A 23,415-nucleotide genomic window follows, 5' to 3' on the forward strand; every position below is an offset into this window, starting at 1 on the left:
CGAACCGGTTCAAACGTATCTCTTTCGCGTGAAGTGCTGATAGTTTGTTACAAATTAATTAAAACACAAAATTCCTGTTACCCAGCTACCATTGTCACGTTTCTGCTTGAGAAAGCAAACTAATTATGGGTCGAAATTGGATTGTCCAAAAAACCAACAATAGCTATCTATCTATCTCGTCATGCTGTATCATATGGAGAAAACCATTTCCTCCAAAGAATGTGGTTTCGTTGAATTTATATATTTTTTTGTGTGTGAACACAGCGCAACCACGCGCTCACATTCCAAATGCATTTGCGGAAAACCCCCGTCGTACAGGATTGTCGCCCAGATGTGTGGCGATAAATTTTCCATTTTCCTTTTCTTCTTGGACCTTTCTTCTGTCGAACGCGTTTGACACGAGTTGGCGCGCTTCTCGGCGTATGGCGTATTGCGCGCGTAGGCCGCGCAGAACAGCAGATGCGTAAACAAAGTAAGCCTAGCAACCGGAGGGTGTTTTGTATTATTTGTTATTAATGGCAGGCGAAGATATTCGCCCGACCACCCCCCCAGCTACCGCCAGCACCAAACCCGACTCAAGATCAATCTTCAGTTTTCCATTTTCAAACACAGGGAAGTCGCTGCCGACCGCTTCTGGTGCGTGTGCTGCGCGAATGTTTTTGCTAATTTTCTTCCCACCTCCACATTTGCCATGTATTTTCCATAGCGGACGGTGTTTTTTATGATCTACAGTGTTTCGTGGGAGAAGAAGGTTTGAAAATTCGCACAAAAAAATGGAATACGCATAACTGGTTTTTGGCTTGGTTGTTGCCTACCGGGGTTTTCGGCGTTGATGGAGATGGTTCGCTAAGAACATTTGCTAATTGCTTTATCACACTGTTGCTTTAACGGTTCTTGCAGGTGGGGGATTTTCATAAATCCATAGAACCATAATTTTCCTCTACCTTCAAAGAACCTGCATCGCGGGGGGAAAGAAACTGGAATCTCAAGAGCATCGTGCTATTTTTTCACCAACAACTCCCCAAACGATGCTGATGTCACGCTACAGCTACACCGTCTGTGCTGGTTGGTTGGTGGTTGGTTTTGCGATCGACTTTTTCCGAAAATAAAATCACCTCAAAGTCCCGGTTCCATGTCCCCACGGTACGACACAGCCCACAAGACCTGGGGTGGTCGGCCGCCTGTTTATTGCCCGCTGCACGTCTGCTTGAAGACGGCGATCGAAAAGCAGAACGATCGTGTCCATCGTCACAGTTCCAGTGCCAAAACATGGTGCAGAAAATGTTGCTTTATGTCCGCACAATAAATTGTACCACCTAAGTTGTGCCAATTGTACAAGCCAGTGGGGTAACATAAACAGAGATCGTCGTAAATTGCAACGGGAATAAAGCCATACTGTCCTTTCGGTTTGGTGCTGCAACTTGAACACAATAAAAACTCGCGTAAAGCGTAAAGGGAAAGGAAATGGGGTTAGTTTTCACATCCCACAAAACCCCTGCGAAACCCGAATTTCGTGTCCCCAGTTCTGCCCGGTTTAGAAAAAGGGGTTGAAATTAGATCCACAGGCGCCCGTGACCAGGCCTTTTGACGCACTAAATGTGTTTATTTTGTGTTCCGAGCGGACGGAACTAAACAAAAACAAATCCAATTTGACAGTACCATTGCGGTCTGGCCAGAAATTCACTCCGGCAGCAGGGAAATTTTCGTTGTACCATGCCAGTACCTCCGGGCGATCGACAGTTGATCGATGGCAAACGCCTACATTCACCTCGACGTTGTTGAAACGTTCCTTCACCTCCTCCTACACCGCGTTCTGGTAATTCCGGGTGCCACTTTCGGGGAAGGAAGTGCAGCAGTTTTCCATGTCCCAAATTCATGATCACGCTGACGGCTGATCGACCAGCGCCAATAGCCGTAACGGGGCAGCGAGAGCAGCAGCAGCAGCAGTGCGCGCATTCTTCTGTGCTCCAATAGTTTTCGGGGCACGAAGGGGCGGCTGCTGGGCTGTTTTTCGTCGGGCTGTGCTCAATCCCGGACTCGATCGTACGCAAGCCTCACTGGACTCATAATTATGACCGAGAGTAGTAGTACCGAGTATGTACCGTTTTTCTTGCTTCCCAACTCCCAAGTTCGTGGCGTGCAACGGGTTTCCAATGCTCGTTCGGAACGAATTGCAATTCGGAAGCCGAATTTACGGAGGAGGCGTGATGTAAATTCTACTGGAAGCAAGTGTGTTGGCTGCGTGGATTTGTATCTTGTTTCGGAAGCTTAAGCCCCACGAAAACCGATGCGCTCGGGTTTAATTGATCATCGATCGTTGTTTGTTATTTTAAGCCTGCTCAATAGGTCAATCGTTGTGCAATGGCTTTAAATGGTTCGTTCGTTTCGGCGAGTGGGCAATGTTGCTACTGCTTGGTGCAAATGCGGACAAGACCTGGCTGGTTGGTTGGTTTGGTTGGTTTGGTTATCATCCCGTTGCTAATAGAATGTCAATTAACGCTTCTTTTGCCAGACTTTTATTTAATAAACGCAACGCAGTGTTGGTGGTGTTTGCGTGCCCCAATGCATAAATATGGCAGCCGTTTGGCAGCAAAAGTACATCGTCGTTGTGCGCTAGGTTCCGGTCATTCCCGGCGCGGTGTTGCACCAGGGGTATAAATAATCGACACGGCAAGACCCAGGGCACAATATGCGTGTAGCTCATAAATAATGCCGCGATGTACGACGGCCCCAGGGCAAACATGGCATGACAGGAGGGAAACGAAGAAGTACACGAGCTACAACAACAATACTCAGGGTTCATTTGCGCTCCGGCGTGTCTTGCACACATGAATTGCGCATTAATTCACACCACCCGCGACCATTCGTCGTCGTCGTCACCCTGGACGCAGACTTGGAGGATGGCATCTCGTTAAGTCCACCGTCCACACCGATCGGTCGTGTTAGTCCCTCACCTAGGCCCCTATCTGACACTTTAGGCTTCCAACAACAGAGCATACTCTTCCAAAGAGGCCCTACGAAAACATTCGATCCGGGGAGGGAAAAGAACTCCAAACTACGCCGAATGTAACTAGCAAGAAATGGATTTTTGCATGTACATTCTTCGAACAAGAGATATGGAAATGATGGTACATCGATCGACTACGAAATGCTACTGCAATCGATCGAAGCAGTGTCGTCTTGCTGCAAGAGAGTGTCCATTAATCAAGGGTCTCTTTTCGGACCGAAAGCATGAAAGCCTGAGTCACACCGAGTCACAGATGGCGTGCATCTGACGCGTCGGATCTGACATTTGAACTGAGCGCACGCTGAAACATTGACTGAGATACCAATAAAGCTGCGTGTGTGTGTGTGTGTGTGTGTGTGTTTGTAAACAAGCGTCGTCGGTTATCGGAACTTCGAACCTGTTTCCTTCGAGCCCTTTCACTCTACCGTGTGCGCGATTGTGTGTTAGTAGAGGCGACCGAGTTTACAGGTGGTGGTGGTGATGGTGGTTTTCATGCTTGAGACGCCTTGACATGATACCTGAGATCGCTTGGGATGCGGACAACTTCTCCCACCCTACCATCGTGTGCATATTCATTCATGCCCTCACCACAACACGCCGAGGTGCGACCGAGGTCGTGGTTTTTTGGGTTTTTTGTTTGTTTGCCTTCCCCCAATGGCGTTTGGCCATATTTGGCGCGGCAATTTCATGTGCACAGCGGCTCCAGCTGGCTTTAGCGGGAGGCCAATTCGTGTGTCTGTGTGAGGAAGGCTGATCTTGAGCCTCCAAGTGGTGTGTGTTTGTGCGCTTGAAACTGTATGCAAAGCGTTGATTGTGAAGGTTCACGCTGGACCAACTGTCCCAGTTTTTCTGGAGCGTGCTACCCTAAGAGTGGCCTCGCGTACACCGATTTAATGCCGGAGTTTTGTTTGTTTAAGGCGGCGATGTATTTAAAAACCCGTTTGGAGTTGCTTCTGGACTCCAAAAGTCACTTTGCGATGTGCTCCAAAATGAAGAAAACACTTGTGAGCGCGTGCATGCATTCGGTGGACCATTTCTTCGTAGATCAACACGAAATCCTCACACGCAAAATGACGTCATGATGGTGGTGGTGGTGGTGCCTTTCGCTCGAATGTTGCAATGTTCTAAAATTAATCTTTGCTTCTCCGTCGGTTGCTCATACACACACACGAGAGGTCGAGCGGCCTGTTACTGATCGGAAGCAGATTCAAGCTGGGGAATTGTTGTTAATGCTTACATCTGTGGCGTACAGCCGTATGTAAAGCGGGTCGGAAAACAGGAAAAGGGCAACAGTTTGTTGGGACGCCCGCGAGAGCCAAATGGAAGTACTCGTAATGAATTATGGGCGAGAGGCGAGAGCATCAGAAACATTATAGGACATTGCTACCGTCTGTGGTTGCATTTTCTTCTTCCATCTCCTCCCTTCTGGCTCCCCCCAGAAATAAAAACAGATGGAGCTCGTGAGCAACAAAAAACGAGCACAAAAGCCACAAACCTTCCCTATTTCACAACATTTTAGCATAGGAAAACAATTCTCGCCTCGGGCAGCGTGTGTTTTAGTAGTACCGAAAGCGAAAAAACATATGCCGGCCGCGGTTGCTTCGTGTGCCGTTTCTTACTTTTAATGTTCACGCTCTCCCTGCTCACTGCTCCCTGCCCCAAAACAAAACGTGCAGCTGTTGACGGACGAAAAAAACAGCGCCACAACTTGATGGATTTGGCGTGTAGCACCGTGAGCTGACCCCGCCATCACGAATCATCAACCGTGTTGCTTTCGTCGCCATCAAACACCTTCAACCGTCTCCTCGGGAGAGATCGGGAGATCGGGCGCCTGTGTTTCAGCGCAAAACCCGCTTTGGGCGCGCTTTTGGCAAGTCTGACGGCCCGGGCGCCTTCAAATCATAATCAATGCACACAGCGCCTTTGCAGATCTTTCTATGGTGTCCCTACCTTGTTTGGAGTGATATTTTGCTGCCGGTTTTCCAATCAGCACACGGAGGATCACACGATCCTCCATCGGAGTGAAATGTTGCTTGGGCAGAAGGGTAAAATTATTTCCAAACCAATGACGCTATCTCATCATCACGGCGATGGTGTTACATCATCGATGGGAAAAATCGGTCCCACTCGTCTAAACCCCAAACACAACGATTGCAATCACAGCGCCTCGTTGCACAGGGCGCTTCACAAGGGTCCGTGCGACCTTGCCCTATTAAAGCTGCAATACCCCACACAGTGAGATCATCTTGAAGTGAAAACATCGAGCTCTTGTAGGGAGAAAAGTAAAAAAACACTAGAATTTCATTTCCAATGCTGGAAAATGCCTATTTGCACCCTCCGAGAGGGGTGGGTGTTTGCTTCATGTTTGTAATTTTTCATCATCACTCGTCTCCTCCTCCGTTCCCTTTGCTGCACCATCATCATAATGCGAACCATACGGAGCGTAAAAATAAACTTCATTCTTCCGATCCACCAGCTCCACTACTTTCTTCTCTATTGGAGAGAGCGAGAAAAGAGAGAGAGAGAGAGTGTCATTCCGATAGAGCATCTCTCGCTCAGCATAAGAATGACGTCCCGCGCATCGGTTGGATTAGCTTCTCGAGTGATCTCGTGCTGATGCTCTCGCCTCCCTCCGTTACAAGATCCGTTCCTTCGGTGCCCTTTCCCATTTGTTGCTTCATTTAGTGGATCTAATTTTAATTCATCTCGCACACTGCAAACACTGATCGGATGTACGTGAAAACCGGTCGCTAGAGTACGCAGCGCGGCAGGAACCACGGTTTAACGGGTTTAATTGGGAAAATCAAGGGTAGGGAGATGCCAAGGGATCACGCCCAAGGGTGGTATTTGACTCGCGCGAGACAATCACGCGCGCACAGGCAAGCCAATGCAAACCGCCGAGAGAATTCTTGCCCTGACTTTTCGCACCATGCCAGCGAGAGATTCCTTGGGTGGCGTTGGTTGGTATTCGGCAAACAACTCTAAATTCGTTGCTTTTTTTCTCGCAGTGAATTTCACAAGCGCGACCTTTTCCTGAGGGTTCGGGGCATTTGATCCACCTCGGGGAGGTGTCCTGACCTTCTCAACGAGGCTCCGATAGCTCGGAGCAGCGTTCACCTAAAGAGGGAGCTTTCCATTAATCCCGTACAGGCCGTAATTATCCCATTAATACCTATCCGGAATGTAATCGGGGCAATAAATATGTCCGTATGTGTCCGATTCTTTCACCCTCGGAAGAAGGACAGGAGAAGGCAAGAAGTGGTACTAGATTCCAGATAATTTTGCACGTTGTGATACACATCCCGAGAGAGAGAGGGAGGAGATTTTATGGAGTTGGTTTCATTAAACGAAGCGATCTTGCTGCTGCTGCTGCTGCTCGGATGTCCTTTCCCTTCGCTTCAACGATCGTCGAGTGCTGATCGCGCAGAAGAAATTATTTTAGGAACGATGTTTTCCTGAACTTCAATTACAGTTCTGCTGAAGATTAATCTTCCACCGCGACTACTTTTTTCCTTCACCGGAACCAAACGACCATGTAAAAGAGATCACGAACACGGGTAAATTGAACGAGCAATTGATTCGTTAACGAGATGGTTCAATTATAAAAGCTTCACCGGCTGGCTAAATGCTTCGAAATCAAAATCCTCCTTCGCACAGCAAAGCCGCTGGACTGCTTTGTAATTGCGCAATTTAGTCTCACTTTTTCTTGTTTTGACGCCATGTATGTCTGTGCATGTGTGTGTGTGTGTATTTATTTGTTTCGAGGTCGATGGTCTGGAAACATATTTTGTTGCTAAAGACGGCACCCAACAGGCATAGACACAGGGTAACGGCAAAGACATTACGATGGAGCTTGGGCGCAAAATAAAAGCAGCAAAACCTGCAAAGCAAACAGCGTCTTGTCCATGCCCCATTACACCTTATCAGCAGGCCCGCTGGCCAGTGGGGTTCCGCCGGAGTTCCACCGGTTTGGATAGCGGGATCAACCGTGACCGTGGGCCTCCGCTGGGCGCTGGGCGATCAAACGTGCAATCGAACGGGGGTTGAAGAGGGAGTTCGAAGCAGAAGACGCACCGAAGAAATACCGTTTCGAGTTGGAAATGAAAACAGAACCGAGTGCCGGACGTGGTTTGCATAATTCCTACCAATCCAGCGCGGCATTTTGTGGCGTTGGGCGATGGGAATTTGTATTTTGTCTCGCGATTCGGCGAGATTGATTGAGCAGCGTCTTGGGTGGGTGCGATCCGCCTTTGATCGTTGTGCGATTGCGGTAGGATGGGTTGTATGTTTAGAAAGTGAGCAGAAGGAGGGACGATAAAAGACTTTCAATTGTGACGTACCAAAAGGGGAGTATTGTTTGTGTGTATCTTTTCATCGAAACATGCATTCTATACACAGACCTTTCCTATAGACCCTTTTCCCGACAAGCATCGCCATCCAGGGAGGTCATCAGCGTGGTGTTTAGAAAGGAAGTTTGATGCAAAGCAATCGATGAAGAATGCAACGGAAGAAGAGTGATGAGCGTTCTGTGGCTGTGGACTTATCTTTCTCTTCTTTGTGAATGAACGGCCACGGTGCATTACGCGGTGAAAGGGTGAAGGGTTGAAAGGCCGATAATTACAAACATATGCAGTTGTTGCCCCGTTTGCCCGTGTGTATGTGTGTGGGGTTTGTTGTTATTAAGCTGATGTTGTTGTTTAAACCGGAGACACATGGAGTTCATTCCGAGCGGTAGATTAGTTAAGGTAGCTTTTCTTGCTCTTCTTTCTCTCCAATGCACGTCTTGGGTGTTGTACGACATTTTCTTATGACTTTTCGGTATTATTAAACCATGCATAACGACCATCAACGACGACGACGACAGGCATGTTTTACGAGATCATAACCTTCGACGAGCCATGGAAGGTAAGCCTTCCTGTCGCCTGCGTGGAGAAAACGATCACAATAACCGTTCCCCCTTCGGAGCTGGAGCCGGCTTTCACAACTCAGGCACACTTTCTTCCACAAATCTCACCCCCCCCCCCCCCCCATCTTCCGCTTCATTCACTCGGGCATAGAAACATTTGTGTCAAATTATTGGTCACCGTTTTTTGAGTTTGAAGCGCGTATTAGTTTGTGCCCTGATTGAGCGTGACCGTCGTTCCGGAACGGAAAAGAGTCGCACAGCAAGTCTCCGAGCCGGGCTCTGCTCCGGGGACGTGGCGGGAAATCGACCGGTGCGAATCGGTGAAATGGAACCTCGCAAAATTGATCGACGAGAGAAGGGACAAAGAGAAAGAGAGAGAGAGAGAGAGACAAATCAGATGATCGAAATGGGGGATGCCCAAACCGGCAGTCTACCTTTTCCTTCTGGACATAGGGAGCTTGGCAGGGTCCCTGTGGTTATCTGAAACATGGGCAATTAATTTCGCTCCACCTTTCGCCAGCTAATAATTTTGAATTTTTGAATATTTGTATTTCGCGTTATGAATGCCAGTAGAACACTTACTGAAGGAAAAATGTCATTGCGCCCTAGCTCCAGGGTGATTGAATCGGTTTAGGCTTCTCACCTTCTCACCGATCGGATGTTCTTGGCGCTCTGTTCAGGTGCTCCGCAATACGATCCGCCCGGAGAGCGATCATGTGTCAGTGTGGCCCCCATCACCCCCCACTAACGCTGCAAGTGACAAACAAATTGCTGCCAAACGCAACGAAGCAACCTTATCCGAGGGGACATCCGCTCTACGGGCGCCTCGGCCAAACAGAAACACACACGCAGGGCTGGTGTGGTCAAGAAGATGTGTGTCGTAGGAGATCCGCAGGGGAGATCTAATCCGGGATCCGATTACACGCTTGCAGCCGGTCGGATGTCGTTTGCGAAAACTGCAACTAGCCTCTCTCCTTCTTGAAATGAGCGTTTTTGCGCGTCAAAATGCCTCACGTTTCTGCGTGTCGTTGCGTAACAGCGTCACCCACCACCTTCATGGCATGGGTTGCTTGGCTTACCCAATGTCAAGCAGCAGCAGCAGCATTCCGGAGGCAATGCAACAGCAGCAGGCTATGCATTCATTAATTAACCTTTTTTGCTGTGTTTTTTGCGGAGGAAGAACGCCAAAGCGACGTCAATCACACATCACGGGATCTTGGCCATCGCTTCATTGATGGTCAGGGACAGGTTAATTGATATGAATATTATCCAACAGCTCCCACTCACTTCTCGGCTATCTTTTCTTATCTTTGCAGAGTGGAGAAAAATTGTACATAAAGGTGGCGGATCTGCTGCCAAAGTTCACATTTCTTGGACCCAGCTTGGATGATGCCCTGAAGCTTCAGAATGAACACGATGAATTGTTGCGGCAAATACAGGTACGTAACGAAGCACCCTTTGATCAATCCTTTTTCTAATCAATCTCTATCTTCTGCAACCCTTTTAGAACATGCCAACGCCATTGGAAGAGTTCTATCGAAAGATACAGGAAAAGATTGCATCGAACGAAAGGCCCAACCCAACGCTGATCGAGGAGATGGCCGCCTCGCTCAATGCCGTCTGGCACGACATCAAGCAGATGCTGGCCGAACGGCGCGACATCGTCCTGCTGAACGTAGCCTTCTTCGAGCGGTTGGGCGAAGCGTACGGGAAAATGTCCTCGCTCGAGGTCGCCTGCAACGACACGATGATTCCAATCGAGATCGACGCTGTGCGGGAGTTCCTCGATTCGTTCCGAGATCTGCGCGGCGACATGCTGGCGGCTGTTGCGGCCACCCTCAAGGCCGGCCAGCAGATGCTGGACCGGTTGCGTGTCCTTTCCGAGATCGGGACGCTCGATTCCCGCCCCAACCACATCAAGCTGGATGCGGTTCAGGCGATCGGGCAGGTCGAGTCCTGGCTGGAGGATCTTTCCAACCGTCGGAACCAACTCGAACAGGCGTGGATTTCACGCAAAACCCAGCTCGAACAGTGTCTCACGCTGGCGATACTTGCGAAGCAGCTGGACGAGATCGAACAGTGCCTCGCGCGTGTGCGCGGCCAAACGCTCAGTTCGTTTACACTGGGCGAGTCGGCGGAACAAGCCGCCGAGCTGCTAGAAACGTACCAAAACCTCAAACCGGAAGCGGCCCTGCTGCGAGACAAATCGCTCAAGATAACCAAAACGACCGAGGAGTTGCTTACGAGCGGATGCTTCGCCGGCGACGAGGCCTGCGCCAAGGCGTACGCGGTGCTGAGCGCTTGCTCGGAGCATCTGGAAGAGATCGATCAGCGGGAGTCGCTGCTGGGGCAGTCGCGTGATTTCTTCACCCGAGCGGCGGCCGTTCTGAAGCGACTAGACCAACTCGAGCAGCAGGTCGCCGGGACGCCGTTGAGACCTGCGTCACCGAACGATCTGCCGGCGCACCAGAAGCTGCTGCAGGACATTCGGGAAACGATCGGGGAAGTGCTGCAGATGGGCTACTCGCTGGTGGATGATGTGGGCCGCACCAAGCCGGAGGTTGCGGGTGTGCAGGCGATGATTGAGCGGATCGAGCAGAGGAAGTTACACTTTGAGCGTTACTGCAATGAGGAGAGTGAGCGCAATGTCCGCACGGCGCAGGCACTGAACGAGTTCCTGGAGCGGTATGGTCAACTGTTTGCGTGGTTGGAAGAGGCACGCGAGCAAAGGTTGGTGCGTGGCGATGCGATACACCGGATGGGCGAGAACCTGCCCGAGGCCAAAGACTGTCTGCTGCTTCATCATCAGCTGCTGAATGATCTTGAGGTGAGTTCAAACGCTAACGGATACAAGTTGCATACAAGCTGCAGGATGCATGCAACTGATTGCAAGCGAACGATGCAATCGATGTTTGAAAATCTGAAGATCGTTGATTTTGAGACGATTTCATAACTAGATCTGTTGCTAGATATCATCTGAGAGAGTTTTCAACGTATTCTTCTATTCCCGTTCTTACTGAGAGCCATCTTGAGTGTTTCACTGCCCAGATGTTTCATTTAATTTATGGGTGTTTGTCTCACAATCGGAAGTAGAATTGCCAACCGGGCACCGCTTTATGACACTATCAATCATCATGAAACAGATGTTTTCTCATTTTGGATTACAAATTATACGACTTTTCCGTGAATTTTCCTCCGCACAACAACAAACGCACCAAACAGCTTGACAACTGTTCATTAATCCTGACGTACCTGTACCGTCGCGCTTCACTCTCCTTCCAGATCAAAGGCAACGCTATTAATAACCTGCTCGTCCGGCTGACGCCCAGCCTGGAGCATCTTGCCGACGAGCAGCGCGATGACGTGCAGCGGCAGATCGACCTCATCCGTCAGCACTGGATCGCGCTGAAGAACTGCGTCATCGAGCGGGTCGACCTGCTGAAGCTGTACATCCGCTTCCACCAGGAGGCGGAAACGTTGTGCAACCAGTTCGATGCGCACGCGATCCAGTTCGCCACGTTCAAGGACAACCCGGCGGACCACGGGCTCATCCTGGCCGCGATCGCCAACATCCGCCAGACGCTGGAGAGCCTGCGCCCGCTCGGTGGCCAGTGTCTCGATCAGCTGCACCAGGTAGGAAGGGTTCATTGCGGTGCTCGATCACACACCCCAAAAAGTCCACACCTGTCACTAAAGGGGTGGAAAAATAATGACGACAAAACGTTACTAAATAACGTTTGCACGAGGTTGGACCATTGCCAACTTTACTGCTTGTGTGTTTTGTGTGGACGTTTCGTGGTTTGGTGGAGGAATGCTTGGAGAAGTTTGCCGTTTCTAGTGAGCATAGATGTGCATGTGTTTGTGTGTGAGTGTGTGTGGTTTTGGACGGTCATGGTGGTCGAGCGGTTTTAACGGATGACTGCCGTTGAATAATGAGCCGCGGGCGCGGCCAAAGCTCGTGGAAAATATCACGGACCGAGAACCGAGTTAGTAAAAATAAATTAAATGCTTTCCTTCTCATCGGCCCCGATGGTGCGCTGATGTGTGCGCATACAGAGAGAAGGAGAGCTGTCGGGAGGTATGGCAAGAGCGGTGTGTGTGTTGTGTATGTGTGTTTTTGCTTCTTTGCATGCAGTTTGGCGCTTTTCGCGCTTGTAATTTGATCGCCTTTAGACGTAGGGAAAGGGGGGATGGTGTTAGGAGGATAGTTTCATGTTTCGGGAACTGCTAGTACATACAAAATCTCGTGTATCTGCGTGGCGAATGTGTTTTTTTTTCTTTCTTTCTTGGCACGAACTTTGCCATTAGATTCTGGGCAGGAAAAGCCGAGTGCTAAACGATCTGTCCCTGTCGGGTGCAGCGATATCAATTAACTCTCGAGCGAGCTCGAACGGTTCGAAAATTCCGTAAATTAATATTAATTTAGCGCTCGATCGGTGTCGCGGAAATACCAGGCCAACCTAATTAGTGTCAGTCCCCGACCAGCGATACCCTTATCAAATATTAATGAAAATCGATGATCCTCACATTTCCGCAGATCATTGTTGCGCTGCTTGCGGGTCCGTCGATTTGGTCCAGAAATGTGTGTCCCGGACACCCTTTTTCCGTTTGCCGGAACTGTCTGTACGTGTGTGCTTGTGAAGGTTTTCTTCTGCGAACTGTTTCGCACTACTATCGGCCACCATTTGCTCGACGGTCTATCATTCCGGCCGGTCGTCATTGGCCACCCGCGCAAACACACACTATATTTCCAACACGGCCGCCGCAACACACGCTCGAGCACGAGAGAAAGCGAATATAATATTTCGTTTATTCCCGGCCGTTTTGTTGTGCCTTTCCCACTCACGCTCCATCACACACAGACACTGCGCGCGGTGCGGTTACACTAACGGTTTATCTCTTTCTCTCTCTCTCCCTCGCGCGCGCACGATCTCCGCATAGATCGGGGACGCATACTTGCAGAAAACTCGCGCAGCGCAGTGCGTCGAGCGGACACTCGCCGAATTCGCCGACCGCCAGTCGGCCGTCAGTAATGAGTGGGAAAGCTGGAACAGTCGACGACGCACGGAGACAACACTGAAGCAAATCATGGCTGCCAACATGGAGGTAAGGTTTTCTGCTGGTGTGAAGACAATTCCTTGTCATGTGGGTGGATGCATTCTTCCTTCTTCACTTGCCTTCCGATAGACATTGGCCGTAGCATCCAAGCTGGAGGAGCAGCTGTATCCGCTCTTCAGCACCGCCCTGGACAATCCAGCCGATCTGATCGAGTTTATCGGCCGCAAACGTACCCAGCTGCAGCAGGATGTGCAGGTCGCTGAAGCCGATCTGACCCAGCGCTTCGACACGATCGCACAGCTGGAGGCGGCCGGTGCCGACCCCGGCACGGAACAGGACATGGTGGCGGTGAAGAACAACCTGAACTCAATCAAGACCAAGCTCCACACGCTCGGGGCCGACTTTGGCGAGCTGTCGGACGCGACCGAACACTTCCTGCGCTCGATCCTGCAGTGCCGGGACAGCATCCGGGAGTACTTCGGCACCAAGCAAACCGTAACCGGTCCGGGCAGTGTGGAAGCGATCGCGGAGGGCTACGAGCAGTTCAAGCAGGCCACGATGGAGTACTTCCGCGGGTTGCTGCAGCAGAGCGAGCAGATCATCGAGCGGGTGAAGGCGCTGGAACCGCCCGGAGCCCGCGAGCTCGACACGGACAAGATCATCACGCTGCTGGAGAACCTGCGGACGTACTTCGAGTCGCAGACCGAGTCGGAGAACTGCGAGCTGAAGAAGCAGCACAGTGTGCTGGCGTTCGACCGTGAGCTCGGGGAGGTGCGGGCTGCGATTCGGGCGGAGGCTGAGCGGTTGGAGCGGACCCGTGGACAGTACGGGGAGAGTGTGGCCGAGGCTCAGTCCGTGCGGGTTGCTTTCGAGGAGCGGGCAACAATACTGCAGGTGAGTGAGTGAATGAGTGAGTGAAGGTGTTGGAAGACCATCAAATAGCTCGTGTGGCGTAACAGCGACTCTTATTTATCATTCGCATCAAGTTGGTGCAAGATCCTTCAAGAGCAAGGCCATCTCCGAGCGTCGATTAATCGTGCAAATTCATGTTTCGCCACGGTCTTAGGCGCCATCTTCGTTCGCCCACTGTGTTTGATCTCGGCAAGCCGCAAATACACATTTGGATTGCGCCCCTGCTGACACTTATTGCCAGCAGTGTGAGCCAAAAAGGGGAGAACGATGAAGGGAGGAAAAATAAGACCAACGGCTGTAGTTCGTCGTTTTTCTTCTTCTGCTTCTTCTTCTTCTTCTCCAACCAAGAAGTTTTTATGTTTTTGATTTTTCCACCAGAGATGTGTGTGGAATCAAAGCAAAGAAAACAAACGTTCGTTTTCCCACTGTTGCTTCGGAGTGTTTGCGATGGCGGCTTACCATTTTGGATGTCATAAATTGTTGTTTTTTTCTCTCCTTCTCCTCCCACCTCCCCGCATGTGTGTGTGTGTGGGTGTGAATAAACGGCTACGCGCGCGATTGTGTGTAGGGGTTAGAAATAGATGGAGCGCTGCAGGGTCTCACGTCCGATGAAGGATGTCGTCCCGATCAACGCACAGCTGTTGATTGGGCCAATTATTGATGGGCACACCCGGTGCTGGGAGGGGATTTTTTTTTTGCTCTGTCACTGGTCCTATGTGTGTGCCGTACGGGAGGCCTATTTTTAATACCACGACAGCAGAGTAGATAAAATTCCCGATGAAGCAATCGATAGCTCGCGGGTGAATAGGCCGAGCGAAACCAAACAAAACGGTCCGCTAAAGATAGCACCCACAAATAAAGTGAACACGATCGGGCGGGGATATTTGGCGCTTATTTAAACACACACACACACACACACACGTGCGCATGAGATGATGCAAAATGTTTGGTCTATAGTGCGCCGGTTCGACAAGGACACACACTGCACATGCAATAATAATTGTTGCTGCGGTGCGGTGCGCATTGCGCAAAGGTTTGTTTTTGTTTCGTTGCGCCGGACTGAGGGTGAGGTTGCATCTTGGGTCAAAGTACAAAGCATGCATGGGGAGCTGTTTACAATAGCCAGACCTGTGTCTTTCATCATAGTTTAGGGAAGCAATCTTTGGAGCTATCCCTTTGCGTACTGTAGACGAACATTTGTTGGCACTTAGGGCGTCCAATATTGGAAGATTGGAGCAACCAGAGATCAGAGTTTGATGGAAAACTCCCCCATCCAATCTTCTCTACCGGCGTTGATGGAGAAACGTTGTATTATTTAGACACACATCGGCGCAGCACAACGGCGCACGACAAACACATATCCAACATTGTTTTGGTTTTCAGGCTTCAAAATTAAATCCAACGCTCCCGCCACAGACATTCATTCGAAAATTCATCAACAACCGAGAGGCGGTGCAACACGAACGCACCACGATGACGATGTGTGTGTGTGTGTGTGTGTCTGTTCCACTGTGTATATCCCGTGAGCTATGTAAATATTTATAGAATCGAAAGATTTGTTTGTTCTGGGACAACCCTCGGCTTCTAAGCCATCGGGGCCTGGGTGAAACATGCGCTGAACGTTCTGCTGGGGTGGGGAGAAAGAGGGAGCGTGACCGTCCGATCTGTGAATGACGAATGAGTCGTCTCGGAGTTCGCGCCCCGGGTCCGACCGCGAGTGGCACTCATTTCTCTGTCACTAACAATTAGCGATCGGCGCACCTGTTGCCGGTCCCACGTGCGCTGCTGCCCGTCGCTGCGTCGCGTGATCATGCGTGACATTTAATTACACTACGCCTACCTTTTTTTGCGTGGAAGGTGGAAGTCACGAGAGCAACGAGTGGGAGGAAATTGGCAAAACACTTGCCAACATACGTAGAGAGGACATTTTGATGATCGTTAATCACTTCAAAGTGATCGCAGGGATGATGTATCGGTTTGCGCCGCGTGTTGCATCGTTTCTTGGCGAAAGGGACGAACATCTTCTGAAGTAGGCCTTCCGTTTAGCGTCGAATGTAATATTTCTTTCCTTTCTGTACCTTCTGCCCTAATGCAACAGGAACTTGAGCGTCGTATCGATGCATTTATTAGCTCTGGAGCGGAGCTCGTACGCCAGTACCCCGAGACAAGCCCTTACATCGAGTCGGAAACGCACAAGATACGCAACGAGTGGACGGACTTGATGCGCAAGCTCGAGGAGCACCGCCAGCTTCACACCATTGCGATCGAGTACTTCGAGCTGATCACCATTGTAAGTCGCTATTTCACAGCTTCCCTAACGCATGAGATTAATTCGAGATCTTCTGTTCTTTTCCAGATTGAGGAACATTATCGCACACTGAACGCGGAACTGATCAACGCCAACAACAAGCTCACCATACTGAACAACGCCGACGTGGCGAACGATCTGGTCGCGCAGGTCGACAACACGATCCGCACGCACGAGACGAGCCAGCTGGACGCGTTGAAGAAGATCGCCAACCTATCGACCCAGCTGTACGGCTGCGACAAGACTGTCACCCTGTACACGGAAAACACGAAGCTCTTCCAAACGTTCTACAAAATCAAGACGGAGGTGTACGAGCGCTCCAAGGAGCTCGGCGAGGAGCAGGCCCGTCGGGAAGAGCAGCAGCGACAGGAGCAGCTGCAGCGCGAACAGGAACAACAGCGACAGGAGCAGCTGAAGCGCGAACAAGAAGAACAGCAGCGACAGGAGCAGCTGAAGCGCGAACAGGAGGAACAGCAACGCTTGGCACAGCTACAGCGGGAACAGGAACAGGAGCAGCAACGTTTGGAGCAAATGCAACGGGAACAGGAACAGGAGCAGGAGCGATTGGCACAGCTCCAACGGGAGCAGGAACAAGAACAGCAACGTTTGGAGCAACTCAAAAGAGAGCAGGAGGAAGAGCAGCTGCGACTGGAGCAGTTGAAACGCGAACAGGAACAGGAACAGCAGCGCCTGGAGCAGTTGAAGCAGGAACAGGAGCAAGAACAACTGCGCCTGGAGCAGTTGAAGCGAGAACAAGAGCGAGAACAAGAGCAGCTCCAGCGCGAGAAGGAGCTGGCAATGCAACAGCAACAAGAAGCAACCATTGTAGAGGATGTCCAAATCACCACCACAACGTCTCACGCTGGTTTGCCCCACCAGCAGCAATCGTTTGACGTGCAGACGATCGACGAGGAACAGTACCTGCAGGAGCCGCAAGTGCCTTTGGTCATCCAAACGGTCGAGGAGCAGGTGCACGAGCAGATCCACGAAGTCGTTACCACCACGTCGACACTGTCCACCGCCCAACCGGAAGCGAGTCTGCGTTTCATGCAACCGCTGTCCGACGTGTGCGTCCAGGAGGGTCAGCGGGTCCGGCTGCAGTGTGTAGTGGCCGGCGTTCCCGACCCAATGATCGAGTGGTACAAGAACGGCATCAGTGTGCAGGGCAATCCGGACTATCGCACCAGCTTCGATCCGGCCAGTGGCGTTTGTACGCTCATGATCGACGAAACGGTCACCGCTGACAGTGCGGACATTCTGTGCCGTGCCGCGAACGAGGCCGGCATTGCCGACACTACGGCTCGGCTGCTGGTGACGGAAGCGCCTCCACCACCGCCCAAACCGGCCGGAACGGCTCCGACGTTCACGATGCGCCTGCTCGAGGGTGGCGTTGCCCAGGAGGGCCAACCGTTCCAGTACGATTGTGTGGTAACAGGCCAGCCGACACCGACCGTGCACTGGTACAAGGGCGAGCAGTGCGTGGACGGTTCGCCCGACTATCGGCAGTCGTACGAGCCGGCTTCGGGCGTTGCGTCCCTGCGCATCGAGCAGGTCTATCTCGAGGACCAGACGCACTACACCTGCCGGGCGGTGAACGATTGCGGCTCGGACGAAACGAGTGCGTTCCTCACGGTCAAGCGTAAGTATCGATTTAAGGGCGAAGGGGGGTCCGATTGACTCACCGTTCGGGGTGCAATCGTGAACCATTTCGTGCTCGGTGGCTGACAACAACAACTTGGTTGCAGCAGTTGACGGTGCGTGAACATGTGCTTCGCTTCGATCAAGCGTTGTATCGGAACAGTGCGCAAGAAAGATTCACCAAGTACGTGCGTGTGTGTGTGTGTGTATGTGTGTCAAGTGTACCGTTACCTCGGCATTGCATTGTTTTTTTCATTGTTGCGATTGGTAGTGCAAAAAAGCGCGATTTTCTTTTTTGACAATGGAGACGCCTGGTTGCTTGTACAAATGACCATGGAACTCCATTAAGTGAACTCACTTTGGATCAGTTTACGTAAATAACATTCGATTGACTGTTTCTAGCAGCAAGCTTATACTGAAAAGATCTTCAAAGCGTACTTATTAGCCGGAAATGGGCCCCTGTAAGCAGGATGAAGTCACCCCAATTCAAGTGACTAAGAAGCAGTGTCTCAAAGAGTGAAGTAGCCTGGAGCACTTTCGGAGGTTTCAGTTCATCCACTTAAACTCTAAATCCATCGCAAGCCCCGCAAACGGAGCGTCTGTACCACCCGCCTCGTTAGCGAGATGCTCTCCGTCACACGAATTACACGCATCGCCGCTAATGCATGCGTTAATCTTTTGCAATAATTCTCTGCACTCAATTGAAGAAGACAGATGGAGCTAAATGGGTGGAAAGTGGTAGCGCTAGTTTGTACCTCGTTTGAGCTTGCGTCCGGCACACACAGGCCCAAACTCAAACCTCTCGGTTTCATTTAAGATTACACGCTCGATCACATTCCTATCTGGCTAGATGTTGCTGCTGCTGCCGCTACTGCTGCGGTTGCTTGGGAACGTTCGTCGCGTGCGCTCTTTCGGCTGCACTTTCGTCGCAGTAGGCGCGCTACATTGTTGCCACGATTGGCACGATGCATGATGCACCCAGTGAACGGTGATTGTTTGCCTTGTGTGGAGGGCAGGGAATATGATTTTCATTCGATAACGCGAAGACATCGCGTTGTTGGAGTGAGTGTAAAATGGTTGAGATTTGCTGTTTTCCCCATCCCCACCCGGTAGAAACGGGATTATTTGTACCGAATTCTAAGCACCACAGACAGAAGGTACGCGAACACACTTGGAGCTATTTTTGAAGGACCTGAGAAAGTGAGCGCGCCCGTTCGCCCGTTGTATTTTCCGCCACCGCACCGTACGGCTAAAAAACAGACAGGCACCATTTTCCTTTGCTTTGTAGGTGTTGGTGTTCAGTAGAGGGGGAGGAGGCGCGAGGCGTTAAACATAGACAGCACAGCAAAATACGAGTGTATGGTATGATCTGCCGCACGATCAGCTGCTCGCACCTGTTGGCACCTAAGCCTCAGAAGTTTGAAATGTCGATGTCGGTGGTGCGATCGTTCGCTCTTCTGCTTCTGCCGCTTAATCCCACTTATTTTCTCCCACAGCGCTGGAGCCGACCGAGTTTCCCAACTTCCCGGAACCGCTGTCCAACGTGATGGCCCGGGTCGGCCAGAAGATACGGCTGGAGGCGAAGGTGAGCGGTACGCCGCAGCCGGAGCTTATGTGGACGCACGACGGCAAGCACTTCACCAACCGCGAGGTTAAAGTAAGTATCCGAAACCGAGGCACCGGGGGGGTTCGGGAGGGATCATTAAATGTCAAAATAAATCTGTTTCTTTAGGTGCATTTGAGGGGGAGGGAGCGATTTGAGGTTTTCCAACGGGCGCATAATACCTTTTTTTTATTTGTTGAGCTGTAGACATTACATACAATCACACACACACACACGGCAAACATACGGAATGGAAAAACATAGAAATGCATTTTTAATGACACACACATACTCACAAAGTCGGACACCCATTCCCCTTGCTAGTACGAATCTTTGCCGCAATTAAGTCATCCAGCGGGACACCACATCGTTGCGGGTTGTCAAATGAATTAGCGCATTCGCGACACATTTCCCGCGCGTTTGCAAGTTTCCGCTACGAGTCCCTTTTTCCCCCTCTTGCCCTTCTGCCGAAGTGTGTCCCCTGCGTGTGTGTGTGCGTTTTCCTTCGTTTGTGTGGTACTCCAAGCTGTACATATCGCATTAATTTCTAGCTCTAAGTGTTCCTTCGCTGACACTTTGCTCCCTTGATTTGGCTGTTCCTTTTACCAACTTCCCTTGTGATGTGATTTTCCACAATTTTTCACCCCAAAAGCCCCCTGTAGATGTAATGATTTGTAGTTATTGCCGACGTTGTCGTTGGATAATGGGGGCTTAAGGTAACTCATTACTCCAACGTGTTGTTGTTCAGCGCCAAGTACTTCAGCTCGTCGGGTTCAGTTATCGTTATTTACTCCAACGATATGTTCCAATTCTGTAGAGTTTAATTATAATAGTTAAAAATAGAAACAATTTTCCCTCTCGGTCTAGCCGCGAAGGTGCCGGACCGGACAGTTGTGCGCGTTTGTGTGCGTGCGTGTATGTGTTGCGCATGCTCCGTGGTACCCCCGAAGTGCAGACGAGATATGCACGGTGACAAACTGTCGTAAGGGGCGAGAAGAAAATCCACCAACACAGCCAGACTTGTGGCCGTATATTATGACACCGACTGATGTGGTGCCACCGTGGTGTTTGCTGTGCGCAGCCGTTACGCGATCGTTTCCAGAAGGAGCTGCAGGAACGGTTTGTTTTTGTGTACCTTTTTTGCTGTGCATGAATGTGAAGGCAACGCACACACACCTGATCGATAAAAACAGATCTTTCGTGGGATCAGTTATTTGTGCTGATTGCTAGGAATGATTCTCCTCCACGCGGTTGCACAGGAGGTACTTTGAACTTGCAAGTCCTTGATTTTGTTTTCTTCCTCCCGCTTTGCAAAATACGCGGCCCACCTTTTGTCGTAAATTTTCCACCAATGAAAATTATGACGAACATAAAAACGCATTCTCGCTCGGCGTGAAGGTGTAATTGAGCGCAGCAGCAGCAGGAGGAGGCGGAGGTTGAAAAACGAGACCGAGCCGGATCGGTTGAATGAACCTCCGTCTCCGTCCAGGCCCGTCCAGGCATTGGAGCACACACGAAAACAAGTGTCCACGAATGGGTGGAGAAAAAAAAAACCTGAAAAACGGTTTGAAAATACCATCATCCGTCCTTTTCTCTTGTCGCTCACGTTCCCCTGTGCAGTCTGACTGCAGCTATGCGGGGGTCGGGAAAATCACCTCCAAGGGGAGATTTTTCTTTTTTCGATGTGTTGAGACACATAAATCTGTGTTTGTATATAAAAGCATGTTTGCGCGTGTGTGTGGCCATAGCGATCGTTGAAATGGGGAAGGAAAACAGCGACCACCAACGAGACGACGACAGACGACGTGTGTGTGTGTGTTGACTACTACTACACTGACACTAGTTGCCTATCACTACTACCACTACTACTACCACCTACCAACACTGTCGCAACACGCCCGAAGTAGTCCCGAGGCCCCCGTGAGTGGGGGGTCGCACGCAACCGCCCGCGAGAGTTCGCGACTGAATGTGTCCCGTTCTTCATTTTAGTTCTACTACGAAAACGGCCGAGCGCAATTGGTCATAGACGAGGCATTCCTGAAGGATGCTGGTGTCTACACGCTGACCGCCAAGAATATCGCCGGTGAACAGTGCTGCTCGTGTAATGTGGTGGTGAAGGGTCGGCTGCCGAACGAAACCAGCGACTCGGAACTAGCAAGCGATATGGAGCCAGTGAAGCCCGCGGTCCAGCTGCCGCTGCGCGATGTGTCGGTGTTCGAGGGCAAACCGGTCCGGCTGGACTGTGTGATTGTGGGCCAGCCGGAGCCGGAAGTGATCTGGTATCATGGCGAGCGGCCCGTGAAGGAATCGAACGACTTTCAGCTGCTCTTCCAGGGCGACCGTTGCTCGCTCGTGATCCGCGAGGCGTTCCTCGAGGATGCGGGCGAGTACCGGGTAGTGGCTATTAATAGCGCGGGCGAGGCGTCGAGCCAGTGTGCGGTGCTGGTGACACCGCTCAATACGGCCGAGCCGGCGGTCCGGCAGCCGGTCGAGCGGGTGCTGCCGGCGGTCGGTGCTCCGCCGCGCTTCGAGCGTCTGCTCAGCGACATTCTCGCGGACGAGGGCGAGCGGGTGCAGTTTGAGTGTGCGGTCAGCGGTGATCCGCGCCCGTCGATCCGCTGGTACGTGAACAACCGCGAGATCCCGACCGATGTGGCCGTGTCGCCGCGCGTGCACTGTGTCGTGCGGGACGATGGCGTGGTGAAGCTGATCATTGAGCGCGCCCTGCCCGACGACAAGGGCGTGTACACGGTGAAGGCCGCCAACGCGTCCGGCGAGGCAAAGTGCTTCTCCAACCTGATCGTGAAGACGATCAATGCGCCCGAGTTCGAGACGGTGCCGGCCTTCCTCACCGAGAGCCTGGTGTGCCCGACGTTCCGCGAGCTGTTTGCCGATCGCGTGGTGCGCCAGCACGAGCCGTCAAAGTTCGAGTGCATTGTGATTGGCAAGCCGCAGCCGAAGATACGCTGGTTCTTCAACGATCAGCCCGTGCAGGGGCATGACTTCTTGGTGTCTACCAGCGGCGATCGACAGGTGCTGACCATCCCCGAGGTACGCCCGGAGCTGACGGGCAAGATCACGTGTTACGCCGAGAACGAGGCCGGCAATGCGCAGTGCGTCGCGATCGTGCAGCTGCTCGAGCAGCTCGGCTCGGTCGGACCGGCCCCGATGGCCACCCTGCCGGCGGCTACAACCGAATCCTCGCAGCAGATCGATACGACTGGTTCGTCCTGCGTGACGCTGCAGAAGCACGTCACGACCAGCTCAACGACGAGCTCCTCCTTCTCCTCCTCATCGATGGTCCAGCAGAACGGAGTCGCCCAGTCGCACGCGGAAGTGCACGCCGAGTCGGCGAAGCTGGACCGTTCCTTCCACCAGGTGGGCGATCAGCCGGCGCAGGTTGCCGAAGCGGCCGAACATCAGCGCTACGACAAGGTGAATGATCTGCCCGCGACTGTCCAGCACGAGGCGTCTTCGTACGTCGGGGTGGCGCCGAGCCACGAGACGATCATTGCCAACTCGGGCCAGATCAGCACGGGCAAGCCGGCGCGGCGCAACATGGCGCCACGCTTTGTGACGCCGTTCAATGGGAAGATCGTCGACCAGGGCGCTGACGTTATCATCGAGGGAATTGTGGACGGTTATCCAACGCCGGACGTGCGCGTGACGAAGAATGACGTGGAGCTGCAGCCGGATGGGGAGCGCGTCAAGGTGTCCTACTCGCTGAACAAGATCGTGGTCGAGCTGAGGAATGTGTCGCCGGCTGATGCGGGCCGATACACGGCGACGGCTTCGAATGCGGCCGGTGCTTCGACCAGCACTGCCGATTTGGTGGTTAAAAGTAAGCTTTGCCTAGTTCCGTTTGGCCTTCAAAGTACTAGAGCAGCTGATGGGGCTCCTGTTGTTCTGAATTATTATTCTGATGTCTTTGAGGTTACCTCCAAAGAGTTCCTCAAAATAGAAGGAACCTAGGATATTCCATC

The 23,415-nt window shown here is 51.7% G+C and overlaps 1 protein-coding gene across 18 annotated transcripts in view; it reads left to right on the forward strand.

The window, feature by feature from the left end:
* LOC1269667 (titin) overlaps nt 1-23,415 on the forward strand; it is a 141,636-nt gene that overhangs the window by 5,894 nt on the left and 112,327 nt on the right. For 14 of the 18 annotated variants that reach the window (XM_061645653.1, XM_061645654.1, XM_061645636.1 and 11 more), the window contains exons 3-11: nt 9,230-9,352; nt 9,421-10,740; nt 11,196-11,546; nt 12,855-13,019; nt 13,101-13,865; nt 15,982-16,173; nt 16,240-17,830; nt 19,326-19,486; nt 21,422-23,273. In XM_061645653.1, the coding sequence (XP_061501637.1) occupies nt 9,230-9,352; nt 9,421-10,740; nt 11,196-11,546; nt 12,855-13,019; nt 13,101-13,865; nt 15,982-16,173; nt 16,240-17,830; nt 19,326-19,486; nt 21,422-23,273 (6,520 nt within the window). Of the gene's footprint in view, nt 1-9,229; nt 9,353-9,420; nt 10,741-11,195; nt 11,547-12,854; nt 13,020-13,100; nt 13,866-15,981; nt 16,174-16,239; nt 17,831-17,937; nt 18,014-19,325; nt 19,487-21,421; nt 23,274-23,415 lie in introns of those variants that run through there. The other 4 variants (XM_061645640.1, XM_061645641.1, XM_061645637.1 and 1 more) reach the window with 3 other exon arrangements.

The sequence above is a fragment of the Anopheles gambiae genome, chromosome 2, assembly GCF_943734735.2.
Source record: "Anopheles gambiae chromosome 2, idAnoGambNW_F1_1, whole genome shotgun sequence".
In the NCBI taxonomy this organism is placed as follows: domain Eukaryota; kingdom Metazoa; phylum Arthropoda; class Insecta; order Diptera; family Culicidae; genus Anopheles; species Anopheles gambiae.